The sequence below is a fragment of the Pyxicephalus adspersus genome, chromosome 3, assembly GCF_032062135.1.
Source record: "Pyxicephalus adspersus chromosome 3, UCB_Pads_2.0, whole genome shotgun sequence".
NCBI classification, from domain to species: domain Eukaryota; kingdom Metazoa; phylum Chordata; class Amphibia; order Anura; family Pyxicephalidae; genus Pyxicephalus; species Pyxicephalus adspersus.
The window spans coordinates 61,369,895-61,385,252 of record NC_092860.1 but is presented as its reverse complement, the minus strand read 5'-3'; the positions used below and the strand labels follow the sequence as shown (position 1 = coordinate 61,385,252).

The window sequence follows — 15,358 nt, the reverse complement described above, 5'->3', positions numbered from 1 at the left end:
TGACAGGCATCGCTATTAGAATCACTGCACACTTCACTTTTTTGGACAGTCATGGGGCCAAAACTGACCAAATAACTCAAGTATGAACTCAGCCTTACAGGTCCATGTTAGCGTAAAGAAGAAGCGCACTCCTTTTACACCCTCGTCAGCTGATTCCACATAGATGTCTACAGAACCTGTCCTATTAACTGCTTATACAAGTAGAGCCCCCCCGACAGAGTGGAAAGGGTGTCCGCAGTAAGTTTGTGTTGACGTCACTGATTATTTTGCCCTTCCTCTGATCCGTCAGAACAATAACCCACAAAAAACGGATCCTGTCTGTGGAGCATATGCCTTCACTCGGTCAGCATTTGTTCAACAATCCATCAGTATTGCTAATGCCAAAAAAAAAGAGTGGATCCAAAACAGAGATGACACGTGAATGAAATATTTGCTTGTCTTCTGTGTTTTGTACCCACTCCTGCTTTTGGCTACCAAATCATAAGCCAATTCTGATGGGACCATACAGGCCTTACAGCTGCTACACAGACAGGATCCGTTGTGCGTCTCTTTTTTCCCTTACTTTTGGTCTGAAGAAGGGTCAAATAAGTAGTGATGTCATCCCGGCCAAAAAGGCAAAATAGTGTTCCAGTCATGGAGTGGGGAGGGTGGGAGAACAGCTTGAGAAGTCCACATAGTGGTGAGATGGAAGCAGCATGAGGAGACCACAGAGTGGCACAATGACAGAGCCTGGAGGTGGTGGCAGCAGCAGCAGCATCAGGAGGAGGCCACAGAGTGGCACAATGACAGAGTGTGGAGTTGGCGACAGCATCACAAGGCTACAGAGTGGCACAATGACAAAGTCTGGAGTTGGCGACAGCATCAGGAGGCTACAGAGTGGCACAATGACAGAGTCTGGAGGTGGCGGCAGCATCAGGAGGATACCACAGAGTGGCATGGTGACATAGTGTGGAGATGGCAGCAGCAGCATGAGGAGACCACAGAGTGGCAAGGTGACATAGTGTGGAAATGGCGGCAGCAGCTGCATCAGGAGACCACAAAGTTACCTGGTGACAGAGTGGGGCGGTGGATGGCAACACCAGTACCCGCTGACGAAGGTGGGTGAAAAAAGGAGCACTTGGCATCTGTGTGGCATCAGGCAGGTGGCAGCATCAGAGTAGTAGCTGAGGCAGGTAGCCAAAAGAAACCGGTCTCTTTTGTCAAGGTTTGGGTGAGGCGGCATGGATCATCTAATTAGATGTATCAGGCATTGGTGGGTGGAAATCCTGGCAAATCCACGCCTGATTCATCTTGACAAAGGTCAGTCTCTCCACATTTTGGGTAGACAGGCGAGTTCTTCTTGGGCCCCGCCCCACTAAACACTAAACTAAACACTAAACACTCGCACTGATGCCACACTACTAGCCGGGCAGGACAGCTTTTCCAGGGCAAACTCGGCCAGTTGCGGCCACAAATCCAGTTTGGCTGCCCAGTAGTCCAGCGGATCTTCAATGACAGCTGGCAGGGTGCATTCCAAGTATGCCACCACCTGCTGGTTCTGCTCTATGTCTAGCTGCTGGTGAGTAGTTTCATCACTATGCGGGAGAAGAAAGCTGCTCATCAGCGACTCTAGACTCAGCCTGCTGCTGATGGAGCTGGTACTGCTCCTGCCACCCCATCCCTCCCCAGCATCCATGGCAGTGGAACGTGAGTGCAGAGGGCCCTCCGGGTCAGACCTGCGAAAGGATAGACGATGGCGCAGATAGGCAGCGGCCAACTGACTACACAGGATGTCTCTGTAGTAGTTCAGTTTGTCCTCTCTGTCAGCGGATGTAAAATAGGCCCCCATTTTGGACCGGTAGCGAGGGTCCAACAAGGTGGAGAGCCAGAAGTCATCCCTCTGCCGAATGGTGACAATTCGGCTGTCACTTCACAAGCAAGTGAGCATGCAGCGGGCCATTTGTGGAAGTGACTCGGAGGGACTCTCTGGCTCCATCTCCACTTCATACTGCCACGGTGTGTCTGGGTCCTTTGCCTCGTCTTCCTCATCTCTCTCTTGCTGCTCTGGCAGCTCCTGCTCCTCCTCTCCTGTCACCTGAGTAGAAAAACCACCCATTTCCCTATACATTGCCTGTGCTCCAATGTCCTCCTCCTCCAATTCAGCCCCCACAGGGCTCATGTGGCCATGAGATCTAGGCGCCACGTCTCTAGTCCCCTGACCAGCCAAATTTACCAGCATCAGTTCCAGGACGTGAAGCAGTGGAATGACGTTGTTCATCCCGCAGTCCTGGCAACTGACAAATAACGTGGCCTCCTCAAAGGGCTTGAGCAAACGGCAGGTGTCACGCATGAGCTGCCACTGGCTGACATCGAAGTTACACATTGGAGTACTCCTATCCGCTTGGATCATCAAGAATTAGTTGATGGCCTTTCTCTGTTCGTATAGTTGGTCCAACATATGGAGGGTGAAATTCCAATGGGTGGAAACGTCGCATATCAGCCTGTGTTGGGGGATGCTGTCCTGCCGCTGCAGTTTAAGGAGGGTGTGCTTTGCGGTGTACTAGTGGCTGAAGTGCATGCAAAGTTTTCTGGCCATTTTTTTGATGTCTTGCAGGTGGGTGGAAGACTTCAGGAACCGCTTGACAACCAGACTGAACACGTGTGCCATGCAGGCTGCATGGCTCAGCCTTCCTTGACGCAGTGCCGACACCATGTTCTTCCCGTTGTCGCTCGCCATGGTTCCGATTTTGAGTTGTCGCAGAGAAAGCCAGGATTCGATTTCTTGATGAATCACACAGAGCAGTTCCTCCCCTGTGTGACTCCGTGCAGAACAGCGTGACACCGCCGTGCCCTGCACATGTGGTATGCTGGTGGGGCACTGAATTGTCCCTGCAGTGGAGGCTGAGGACACGGTGGTGGATGAGGAGGCAGAGGCGGACATTGTCACAGGACCAGTGGCATGAGAACGTGGAGGCGGAAGCGGTGTCACCAGGCCAAGTTGCTGGTGTGGCTGTGCAGAAACCAAATTCACACAGTGAGCCATAAAGGACATGTATTGTCCCTGACCGTAGTTACAGCTTCACACGTTGGCGCTGCCGTGCACTTTGGCAGACACAGACAGGCCCACCTTCTGTTCTACATATTTGTGCAGGGCTGGTACTGCCTTTTTCACAAAGAAATGACGGCTTGGGACTCTACCTCAGCTTGGCACAAGCCATCAGTTCTCTGAAAGGTGCAAAGTCCACCACTTGGAAAGGGAGGGACTGCAGCACCAGCAACTTGGACAGGAGCACATTCAGCTTCTGCGCCATTGGAAGAGTGCACGCATACTGTTGTCTCTTGGTAATCGCTTGCTGACAGAATGACTGATGAGGAGGAGCAGGAGCATCTGGACCAGCAGAAGATGGAAATGACATACAGCTCCCTTCGGCTAAGGTGGTGGAGCCTTGACTGCCTGAAACCCGGTGTGTTCCATTGGCTGATGCTGTGGTTGGTGCGGAAGGCCGGACCACCACATGGGAGCCACGGTTCTCCCAGGTCACTTTATGGTGACGCTGCATATGTTATCGCAGGGCCGTGGTGCCAACATTGGCACCCTGGCCACGCTTCACCTTCTGCCCACATATTGTACATATGGCCATGTTAACCTCCGGCGGCGCCAAGTAGGGGATTTTCCCCTCAACATTCCGCACTGACTGACTGCTGCCTCCGTGAACTTCTGCACCACTACTTCCTGGGCAGGTAGGCTGCTGCAAAGCAGTTGGTCTACCCCGGGCACGTTTGGCTCCCGACCTCCCACTGCTGCCACCCTGCTGACTCCCAGCCATGCTACCACCTTGCTGGCTCAGCCGCTGCCTTATGGGCAAACTGCCACCCTCTTCTCCTGATGATGATGAAGCCCCTTCTTAACCTGGCTCCCAAGTGCGATCAGCCTTATCATCATCGAGTAGTGTCTGCACGTCACTGATGTCCTCCTCAACGTTCTCGGGGTCAGTAACCTGACGGCTTGCAACACCACCTCCCACGCCACTCTTCTCATCACTACTTGCCCACCTAGCGGAGGAAGCGGCGGATGTCTCCTCCAGATCTTGGCTGGGCAGTAGCTGCTGACTGTCCTCTACTAGCTTGTCCTCGCTGTATAGTGGAGCTGAGCCCACAGCATACAATACTTCTATGGCTGAGGGAACAGCAAAGGACAGAGGCAGATTGAGGACAGGTGAGGGCACAGGGCCTGCTCCTGGGCCATGCCAGCTAAGGGTTGTGTCTGACGAACCCACCGACTGTTGGCTGGGGGTGTCTGATGTCATTCGGGATGAGGTGGATGACCAAGCTAACCAATCAAGAACCATTGGGTTGCTGGTCAAGACACGACCGATAGATGACACTGGGAGCTCAGGACTCTCGCTGGGACCCCTACTGACATGCCCCCTTACTCTGCTGTGACCTCTGCCTGCGCCAGAAACATTTAGGCCTCTGCCACTCCTCTGTGCATGGCCTGGCACTTCTCTGTCTGACATACTTTTAGCTTAACTAAATAAATTAAAAGAAAATTAAAACACCCCTAAAAGCAACAAATATATTTTTCTTTTTGTACTCAAATAAGTCACTAAATGCTTTCACCACATATAACTGCAGAAGTGAACTGAGAATATATTTTTCTTTTTGTACTGAAATAGGCAACTAAACGCTTTCACCACAAATAACAGTAAAGTGTGTTTATATTTTTCTTTTTGTACTGAAATAGGCCACTAAACTCTTTCACCACATATAAGTGCAGAAGTGAAATGCATATATATATTTTTCTTTTTCCACAGATATAAGCCACTAAAGGCTTTTCAACATAGCACTTGCACCCCAATAACAAGAACAAATTGCTGGAATGATAGAGCTGTACAATGGCTATTTGGATCTCCAAATAATCTTTCCCTGCACTTGTAAATTGCTTTTCTAGCACTGTCCCTAGCGCCTTCTGACGTCTCTCCCTGCACTAGGATGCTGTGAAATGATTCCACCCTATCCTTTCCCTCCACTTATAAATCATTTTTTCATTTTTTTTTTCTCACAATGAGGTTTTTGCTATCACCCTCCCTAGCGCTCCCTGCAGATGTCTCTCCCGCACTCGGAACGCTGTAAAATGTCCTAATCCAAGATGGCTGAAGCTATTTAAAGGGCTGTGACATCACAGGGCTGGCTGGCTGCTGATTGGCTGCATTCATGGCATTATGGGTCATCCTGCCTTCCCCGAGTTCCTTGCCCTATGTCCTCACACGTGTAGCTGCCATTTTATGAAAAATTCGCAAGGAAATTCGCATTCGTTGCAAATCTAATTTTTCCTGAAATTCGGATCGAATTCCACTTCGTCAGCTTCGATTCGCTCATCTCTAGTTGTGAGCCACATAGGGTTAAATTTTAGCCTCCTAAACTTAACCCATTTTAGTATATTTTCCAGTGTGTTTGTGTAGAACAGAGTTGAAGCATTTCTATTTCGGTTCTCTGTTCATTGAGGACAATATTCTCTCCCAGTCCAAGTCACAGAGAGCCGCCCTTTACCTCCCTGGCAGTAACCCCGAGTGTGGCTTGGGGTAAAAAAAACCTGATGACAGCAGTAACCCTGAGCCACACTTGGGGTAGCTAAAAACATAAAAAATAAACACATGGTTCCATCGGCGTCCTCCAGTGTCCTGCCCGTCGGATCCCATCCTTGGGCCGCGTCCCCGTCCTCCGATCTTTCTCCGGCGAGTGCACTGAGGTTCCCCGGGAGTTCCTGGTGATGTTGGTGCATGCGAGGGAGCGTAGAAATTCATGCGGGAAATTCAAATTATTTTGTATTGGATTCAATACAAAATAACTGTATTAAATCCAATACTAAGTAATCATTCTCATTCTTTTCTCATTTTCTTTTTATGCACCCTTGTTTTAACTGTTGTTTGTGCTTTTTTATTTTAAAGTTTATTTAAAATTTTTGGTGAGTTATGCCTAGCAACTACAGGCCTACAATGTAAAATACATTTTCAAGAAACACAATGTACCGCTTTTATAGATATAAATCCGGACAGAAATAAACCGCCCAGGAGGTTAAAAATGCAAAATTTGCTCTCTTAAAATAAATGTTTTTATCTTTTCTTGTTTGTGCTTTCTTTTTACTGCTTACATTAAATGAAATCATCTTATGGTCATTGCTACCCAGATTCCCTTTTATATGCACAGTGGTCGTAGGCTCTGCATTGTTAGAAAAATTAGGTCAAGCAGAGTATCATTTCTAGTTGGGACTTTTCTAAACTTTACCATAAAATTATCTTGTATTAAATTCATAAATGTCCTCCCTTTTGCTGTACCTGTACTGCCATTACACCAGTCAATGTCAGGTCAGTTACAATCTCCCATTAATAAAACAATGCCAGCTTTTGCTGCCTTTCCCTATCTGTGCTAGTAGTTGATTCTCTATTTCTTGCTTAGCGCTGGGGTGGCTATAGCAGACTCCAAAAATCAACTGTGTAATATGCATTTCCATATTCAACTCCACCTATAATGTCTCAGCCTCATCACTTGCTTCTGCTAGGTCATCCTAGGAAAAGCAACTCTCAGATTTGGAGGTTGTTTAGCTTTCTGTTTAAAAAAAAAAGTTCCCTTTGAGAACCCATAGGCAGGGGTGGTAGAGCAACATTTCAAGACACCCTTAGCTTGAGGATGCATCTGCTGTTGCTCTAGATCTGTGTTCAGCATATTATGTTAATTTTATGGTGATTCATAACTATCTCTTTCCTGATTACAGGTAAAATTCTACCCCACTTAGAGAATTTACTGTAGTCTTCTTCTTAACTAACCAAATTTTTTCCTTTAGAGGACTTTCCCACCTTTATCCCACCTATGCCTGTGGGTATCTTTTACTTTTTCCGTGTACTCCTTGTACGTTTTAGCTTTGTAGCTTTTTACTCTGTATGCAGGATCATTTGGTACTCGATTGAAGTGTTGCATAGTGCAAAGAGCAGTCATCCAGTTTTCTAACTCATAGTAGTCTGTCTTACTTAGTTAAGTAATCAGTCAAGTAATTCTCTGAATCAGTTAATCTGTCTGTGTCAGAAATATATAGGATAAATATAACAACCACTATAAAAGTGTTTTGTATTTCCCAAGTAAAAGAAGTATCCCTGGTTTCCCATCCCAACTGTAAAAGGCTACAGACACTTCTCATTTAATAGCTGGTCACATAAACACTGGGTCACCAGGGAACCAGGAACAGAAACCATTGACTGCCCGCATGACCCAGATTGAGGAAAAGGTGCAGGTAATGTTACACAGGGCAAAATATTATGCTCAAGAGATTGAAGAAAAGACCCAGAGCTACTGTATACTGTAAAGTTCTTGTACAGTGTACTCAACTGAGAGCCAGTCAAACATGCGAGCCGTGGTTATACCTGTAATGTGTGGCATGACAAAGATTCTTAATCTACTAGTTTGGATGATATGATGTGGGCACTCATGTTAGTTTATGACATGGTTTTGAGCTTGAGCCATTTCATGTTTTCGCTGAGCTCGACCTTCACTGTCATGTGCCAGAACATCCAGTCGAAGTGTTGTTTTTGTTGGTGTCTGACTAAAAAAGGCCAATTGTGACACCCCTTTGTAAGGGGGGAATGTGTTTGAAGCTAACTTTAAAGCTGAACAAAAAAGCCAAGAACCCAACTGGCAGAAAAGTATCTTTCCCAATGTTGCAAAGCAAAACCTGTTCAATGCAAGAGCTTCCTTTTCAAGATGCATTTTTCCAGTGCATCAATGCCTTCCTAATGTGCAATTGTTGATTGCAAATTATTCACATCCTGGGTGTTCACCAAGGTGCTAGCATCAGTATTCTCTGTCTTAAGGGAAATTCTGGTCACCTAATGAAATCTGGAAGCTCAGTCATTGCAGAAGTTAGAAGTTAAATTTTACATAATACTGGGGACCCTGGAGGAGTTTGGCAAGTTTTTACATCTCTAAAGGCTTTCACAGCTCCAAGACTTTTCCAGAGCTTCCCCAACTCTCTGGAATTGTCTTCCTCATCCTATTCGGCTTGCTCCTACTTTCTACTCATTTAAAAGGGCACTCAAAACCCATTTTTTCAAACTTGCCTACCCATCTTCTTCTGTCCTTTGAAACCTCACTACTTCCCACCACTACATATCTCCCCTCCTATTGTGTGTTAATTCCCCCACCTCCTAGATTGTAAACTCTTTGGGACAGGGTTCTCTCCTCCTGTGTCACTGTCTGTATTCGTCTGTCATTTGCAACCCCTATTTAATGTACAGCACTGTGTAATATGTTGGCACTATATAAATCCTGTTTATTATTATTATTATTATTATTATTTTTATTTATTAATAAAAATAATAATAATATGAAGCAAGGGAAACGCACCTCTTGTTCTGGTAACAAACTCTAAAATGTTGGATTTCACTTCATGTTTGTTTCATTAGCAACAATCTAATTCTTTCCTACTTTGTCCTAAACTTGAAAAAAAGCCTGTATCTGATGTTTGTTTGAGACACTGTACAGTGCAGTTTTCTCCATACTGGTACTCTACATTGTTTTGTTTCATTTCTTCTGTGTTTAGTAGTATTTAGTCACATTTAACTGCCCTTGTATTGCTGTCAATCTAAGTATCTTTCCCTGTTCTGCTTTCTCTGTCAATCTACTTTATGTAGGTGGAGTTTGATGATGCATCTCAGCTTATGGTAAAACGTAATGAAATCTTTACATTGGAAGAGCCTCTGCCAAAAAGAGTGAAATGTAGATTGGTAAGTAATCTTACGGTAGTTATCACAAATAAAGATTTGTTTCTATTAGCTTACCTTTGATTATACGCATCTTTACTGGTACCATATATTACTCATTATTCACAGATTACTCTGTGTAATCTAATAAAAATCCCAGCAAGCAACAAGAAACAGTGAAGCAAAATTTGAAGCTGCTATACAAGGGAATGACTGGAAAAACACATTCCCTGTTGGCTCACTCGTGCATTTCCAATCCCCATTAAAGAGTAAGTAAACCCAAAAACTACCCAAAACAAAAAAAAATATACACTTACCTTCAATCCTGCAGAGCAGTCAATCTGTCCGGAGGTTTCTTCCATCGAGTCCCACGTCATCACAGTATCCGTTTTCGGGCGGGTGCGCTAGGCGCCATCTTCTCTCTGTTCTTCCGGGTTCTTCCTATGTCACCCGACAAAAGCCTTTTTAACACAATCACTTCATTTCAGGGGCTCAAAAGTAATTGGACAAATTAAAAAGCTGAAAATAAAATGTTCATTTCTAATACTTGAAAACCCTTTGCTGGCAATGACAGCCTGTAGTCTTAAACTCATGGACATCACCAGATGCTGGGTTTCCTCCTTTTTAATGTACCAAACTGTAGATTTTTCCACTGGGATTTTTTTTTCTGTTTTTGCAGCTTAAGGATGGCTTGTTTCACCTGTTTGGAGAGCTCCTTTGACCTCAAGTTGTAATTAAAATTAATTGTGGTAATGTACAGAACCAAAATTAGAAAAGAAATGTCTTTGTCCAAATATTTATAGACCTAACTGTAGACGGGGTAAAAAAATCTTTCCCTAAGCGATCGGGAATTAAGGTAGCGATGCTGCACTTTTTTTTTTTTTTTTTTAAAAAGGGTGTTGCATTTAAAAAACAACAGAAAAAAACCCTTTTATGTAAATTGAAAATTCTGAGTTTAGGTAAGCTTTAAGTTAAAGTTTACCCTGCCACATGCACAACCCCTTCCTCAAAGTTAAGGAACTCTCTCCCACTTAAATAGTTACTGTAATCAGTCAGTGTTCCTATTACCTCACTAAGGTGGGTACTAGGATGCATTCATTTTAATTCATCTTACTAACTATGCAGAACAGCACTGATTTGCGGTAATAAATATATTAGGTAGTGCTTATGAGTAGTAAAAAATGTAAGAACAAAATGTTAGAATAATGTGCCTGTATGCAAAGCAGTTGTATACAACAGGGTGTTAATAGTTGCATAGATACATAGTAAGTAAGGTTGAAAAAAGACTTCAAGTCCATCAAGTTGACCCACTAGGGGCAATTGGTCCCTAGATTAGTTATATTTTGTGATTCTACAAATACATCCGGCAGTCTTAAAGCAATCTAAAGTAGATGCTAAAACTACCTCCTGAGGTCCACATTTTCACAGATCATACAGCGAAGAATCCCTTCTTTTCTAGAGCTTAAATTTCTTTTCCTCCAGTAGCAAATAGTGCCCTTTTGTCCGTTGTAATGATCCTAAAGTGAATAGTTGGGAAGAGAGTTTTCTATATGGATCATTTATAAATTTATACAGGGTGATCATATTTGCTAGCTTTAGCTTTTGTTAGCTTTAGGCTGGGTCTACACGGACAATTTTAAAAACGCACGTTCCTACCGTGTTTATATGTGTGTTTATTCACTTTTACTAGCGTTTTAAAGCTTGCCTTTAAACCACTATTAAAACGTCAATGCTGCGTTTCCCCACATTTTTACTACATTTATAAATAATACGCTGAAAAATGCAGGAAAACGCCTCTATTGAAATGAATAAACGTTAATCCTGTGTTTTAATTTTTAAAGCGTCGTAGTGAATGTTATCTATTGCGCTCAAAAACGTGCCTCAAGGAAACACCCTGGTGTAGATTAGCCTATTGGAATGCATAGAATTTTTAAACATGGGCTTTTAAAGCCTCAGATTAAACCCTGGGGAAAACGTCCAGGATTCTAAGCTTTAGATATTGCAGCTTGGCATTGCATGCTATTATTAAGTCTATGATCTACCAGAACACCCAGATCCTGTTACATTTCTGACTACTTCAAATGTATGCACCCCTAGACAGTATGACGCATGCATGTTGTTAACCCCCAGTGCATAACTTTACATTTCTCAATATTAAATGTCATTTCCCACATGACTGCCCAGTCAAACAGTACATCCAGGTCTTCTGGTAGTTTATAGACATCCTGTATGGACCTAATCCCATTACATAATTTGGTATTATCTGCGAACACTAAAATGGTACTTTTTATTTCAAACTCAATATAATTTATAAAGATGTTAAACAGTAAAGGTCCCAACACTGAACCCTGGGTTACACTACTAGTAACCTCAGACCAAGCAGAGTAGGAATTATGATTCACTATTCTCTGAATGCAGTCTTTAAGCCAGTTCTCTATCCATTTACAGGTTGGGTTTTCTAAACCTATTGACCCTAACTTGCATATTTACTGTCTGTGGGGTACTGTGTCAAATGCTTTTGCAAAGTGCAAGTACACTATATGAACTGCTACTCCACTGTCTGCCTGTTTACTTACATCCTCAAAAAAAGAGAGTAAATTTGTTTGATAACTTCGTTTTTTCTTGAACCCATGCTGACTATCATTTATTATATTATTTTTTAGCAGAAATGTGGTTCTTTATAAACTCTCTAGGACCTTTCCAATTATGGACGTTAAACTTACCAGTCTGTAGTTACTTGGTAATTACTTTGCTCATTATTTGAAAATAGGAACCACATTAGCCATTGGTAACCATGCCGGTGATTAAAGAGTCTCTAAAAATATAAACTATAGCTTTGAAATAACTGAGATCAGCTCTTTGAGGACATGTGGATAAAATCCACCTGGTCCTGGTGCTTTGTCAATCCTAATTTTGCCCAACTGTTTCTAAATCATAATAATTTTGAGCCATTTTGGCTTATTTAATGTCATGCTAAACTACAGTCCATTCAAAACTAAAGTTTAAACATATATATGTTTAAAATATATATAGATTTACTGTTTATTGTGACGTTTGCATGAAAAGTAAAGATAAGTCTGTGAGGTTGTTACAGTTATAGGTCTTATATTTACATACTTTACATACTGCTCAATAAAGTAAAGAAACTGGTTTTCTTCAATATCATGCAGAATTCATAGTTGATTCAATGGGCCAAATTCATCAATTAAATCCACACTCGCTGGTCGCGCGTACTTTCGCGCTTCCAGCGAGCCGGTTTTCCGTACACTCGCCTCCTCACTGCCAGCCGGATTCCTGCCTTGAGCAATAGGGGTTGCGAATCTGCCAATTAAGGCGATTAGATTTTAGCTGCACGATTAAGGAGGATCTGTTAAGCTCAATGGTGAGATCATAGCAATTAATTAGCGCATACCTGCTCTCTGTTCTGTGCATAATTATCTACAGTCCTTTACAGGTCAATTAGAATCTTTAATCCTTCATTAGATTTCAGCTGCGCGATTAAGGAGGATCTGTTAAGCTGTCACTGGTGAGATCATAGCAATTATGTTGCTATATAATTAAAGAATGATTTTTTAGGGGAACAGTGACTTTTAATGCAAGCTCGCCAGTGTAAAGCTGCCGGAGATGCGCGGCTCCGGCCGTGAGCTTATTCAGTTGCTGAATTGCGTGACGGCGTCCGATTTCGGATCGCGAATACGAATGCGCGAGCGAGCGTCCGATTCTGCTTGATGAATTTGGGCCAATGACTACAATCCACCAAGACCCCGAAGCAAGAAAACCACCCCAAACTGTTTTTTGTGTTTTATAGCCATATTTTAAAGTCGGTATGGGGTTTTACACTTGAAATGCTGTCCTTCATTTCAGCCAGATATGTATGCCATTGGACACATTACTGTTAAATATTTTGGTTAAACCAAGGACAGCATTTCAAGAGATGAACCCTATTTCAGTTTATGGACTGTCATACCCAATTGTTGACAGTTCTTTAATTCATCAATCCACAACACATTGTTTACATGGCAAATTGTAGTCATGCCCTAATGTTTTTTTGGCAGCTTACCTAAGCTGCGTGTGATTAGTGAGTAGTGTGAGTAGTGTGATTTGAGTTCAAATATTTTTTTTCAAATACCTTGCAAGACCCATAGGCATTTGCAACCTTCTTTGTGAGGACCCTAGAGAGCTGTCTTGATATTGGCATTATAACAGCCAGACCATCAAAATCAAAAACAATTTTCACATACATATTCTCAAATATTTTTTATATAATGTATTTGTAGTGGTGGTAAACTTAGCTATTCTTTTTTACCATGGAAAATCTGATTTGTCTGTTATTTTACAGTATGATAACAAATGCATCATGTGAAATATATGTGTCATTTGTTCAAGTATATCACCTTTTTCTGCAGGCATTGTTTAAATGAAGCTTGTATTTTAAAATATGCTAATATATATTCGAAAGACCATTTGGCACTTCCTGGCAGTGTCAAATTAAGACTTCTAGATCTGGAAAATTACTTATTTAATCTTCCTGCCCATAGTTTGTTATAACATACCCCCTGTTCTTGAAATTCATTGTGGTGGCTATTCTATTCTATAACCCAGGTATCCACTACTCCCATTTGGAGGGAAATAGATTGGATAGAGTTTGGGCATTGGCCCTTTTTCTTTTCTTCCGTGACTAAGGAAGCACATGCAGATTCCTCCTCATGTGCAATGCCTGCTCTGCTGTTATTTTTTTTATGTTTTAGGAAACATAATGTAAAAACATAACATAAGGGACATTATTTTAAATGAGGGTGGTAAGCAATTTTCTATCCAGGGTGACCATATCAGAGAGATATTCTCCAATTTATTGTCCCACATAGCCATCAAGTTTTCAAAAAACATGGATTGGGAGACCCTTTAGGGTCTCGCACATAGATTTGAATTTTCATGCCTTGCTCATAGCACCTCACTTCTGTAAAAATATGGGAGAGCAGGGCAAAATTGCTTTGAGGTAGAAAAGGCCACTCTTTTGCATAGCAACGCCTTCCGGGGATCCATTAAAAGGGAGCAGCCAAAAACACAGGTACACTAAAATGTGTTGGATCTGTTTTATGTCATTCAGCATCATTTACATTGTGCCACAAATTGTATGTGGTGGCCTCCTTTGCTGTATTGCAAGATTTTCTGTAGGAGAAAATGGCTTGTATTGGGGGCGTAATAAGAGACGACAATAAGCAGGTGATAGGCTAATAGGCCTACTACATGTAATTACATAGAGTCTATTTGGATCTTGGATGACCTTAGAGAGTGTGAACTGTAAGAATCTATGAAAACTATAAGAACACCACTATAAGAACACCACGATGTCTAGTGGGGACACAAGCCATATATACCTGGGAATATGTATGACCAAAATATTTGACCGAAGATCAGGAAAAATGGGTCCTTTGGAGGCACAACACATCAGCATGAAGAGATCTAAAAAAAGGTATGATATACATAGCGGCATGGATCCAAACATATTATTACTAGTACAAGTATTTAAATGCTAATACTACAGTATGACAAACGGAGACAGAGGAAAGAGAGGGGATGGGAAATAAACAAGGGGAGAAAGGAAAATAGGAAGACAGCAGCACAAAAAGTAAAAGGCAAAAGCTTGGTAGGAAAAATATGGACAAATGACATGGACCTCCACCCAGGACATTAGCCATAATGATAGAAGGGATGAGAGAAACTAAATGAAACTACTACAGAGAAACTACTAAGAGGCAGGAATAATAAAGGGGAGAGTATCAAAAAGGGAGATGTAAGCAGTTTCACACAGGAAAACAAAAAACAGAAAGGAAAAAAACAAATCAAAATCAAATATCAATACATAACCAGTAAGAAAATATTTAGTTCAGCTCATTAGCACAGCTAGCACATAAATACTCTGCTGCATCCCAATAGTAAAACAATCAAAACAACCAAGCAAAGGTGAGACAGATCTATTCAATCAAGGCAACAATTTAGGCGCAAAAACGTAATATAAGCTTTTATTTTAAATATTAAAAAATCTAAATAAAAACTTGAATGAAATGACAGAATCTACATTTGACACGTTTCACAGATGATAGCTGCTTCCTCAGGAATTTCAATTAAGACCTAAAACATTTAGACTCCTAAAACAGTAGAGTCAAATAAAGTACCATATAACAATACTAACTATTGTAGGAACAAAACAAAAGTGTCCTAATAAAAGGAAACAGTAATGTTGGGAAACTATAACAATCAACTCAAACGGAGATCATCTCTAACAAGGAGGCCTTGACGATGACAAGTTTTCACTGACTTTCGTGGCGAAGGGTGAGGGTAAGGAGATCAACATGCAGGTGATTTGGGCAACTCCAGGGGTCTCACAGGTAAAGATACCAAAATTGACCCCCTGCTTAAAGGAGAAAGCTCCCTTGTATTGTGGTTGATTATCTTGCAGGATCCTGAGTTTGAAAGTCATGTTGTCTGGCTATGGTGGCTGCTGACAAATTCAAGTTGAATCCAAGAGTTGATGGGTATTCCCCTAAAACTCCAAGGTTTTCTTGGTGCAGGTCCCTTCCAATACCTTCTCTTTAATTTAAAATAGTGAGGCCAGATAATTACATTTC

General features: G+C 42.3%; 1 protein-coding gene across 6 annotated transcripts in view; it reads left to right on the top strand.

Annotated features, from left to right (window-relative positions):
- KDM4B (lysine demethylase 4B) overlaps nt 1-15,358 on the top strand; it is a 189,640-nt gene that overhangs the window by 151,929 nt on the left and 22,353 nt on the right. For 4 of the 6 annotated variants that reach the window (XM_072404900.1, XM_072404899.1, XM_072404904.1 and 1 more), the window contains one exon: nt 8,661-8,753. The exons of 1 other annotated variant lie outside the window; for it this stretch is intronic. In XM_072404900.1, the coding sequence (XP_072261001.1) occupies nt 8,661-8,753 (93 nt within the window). Of the gene's footprint in view, nt 1-8,660; nt 8,754-8,858; nt 8,999-15,358 lie in introns of all 6 variants that reach the window. One more of the 6 variants, XR_011919846.1, reaches the window with a different exon arrangement.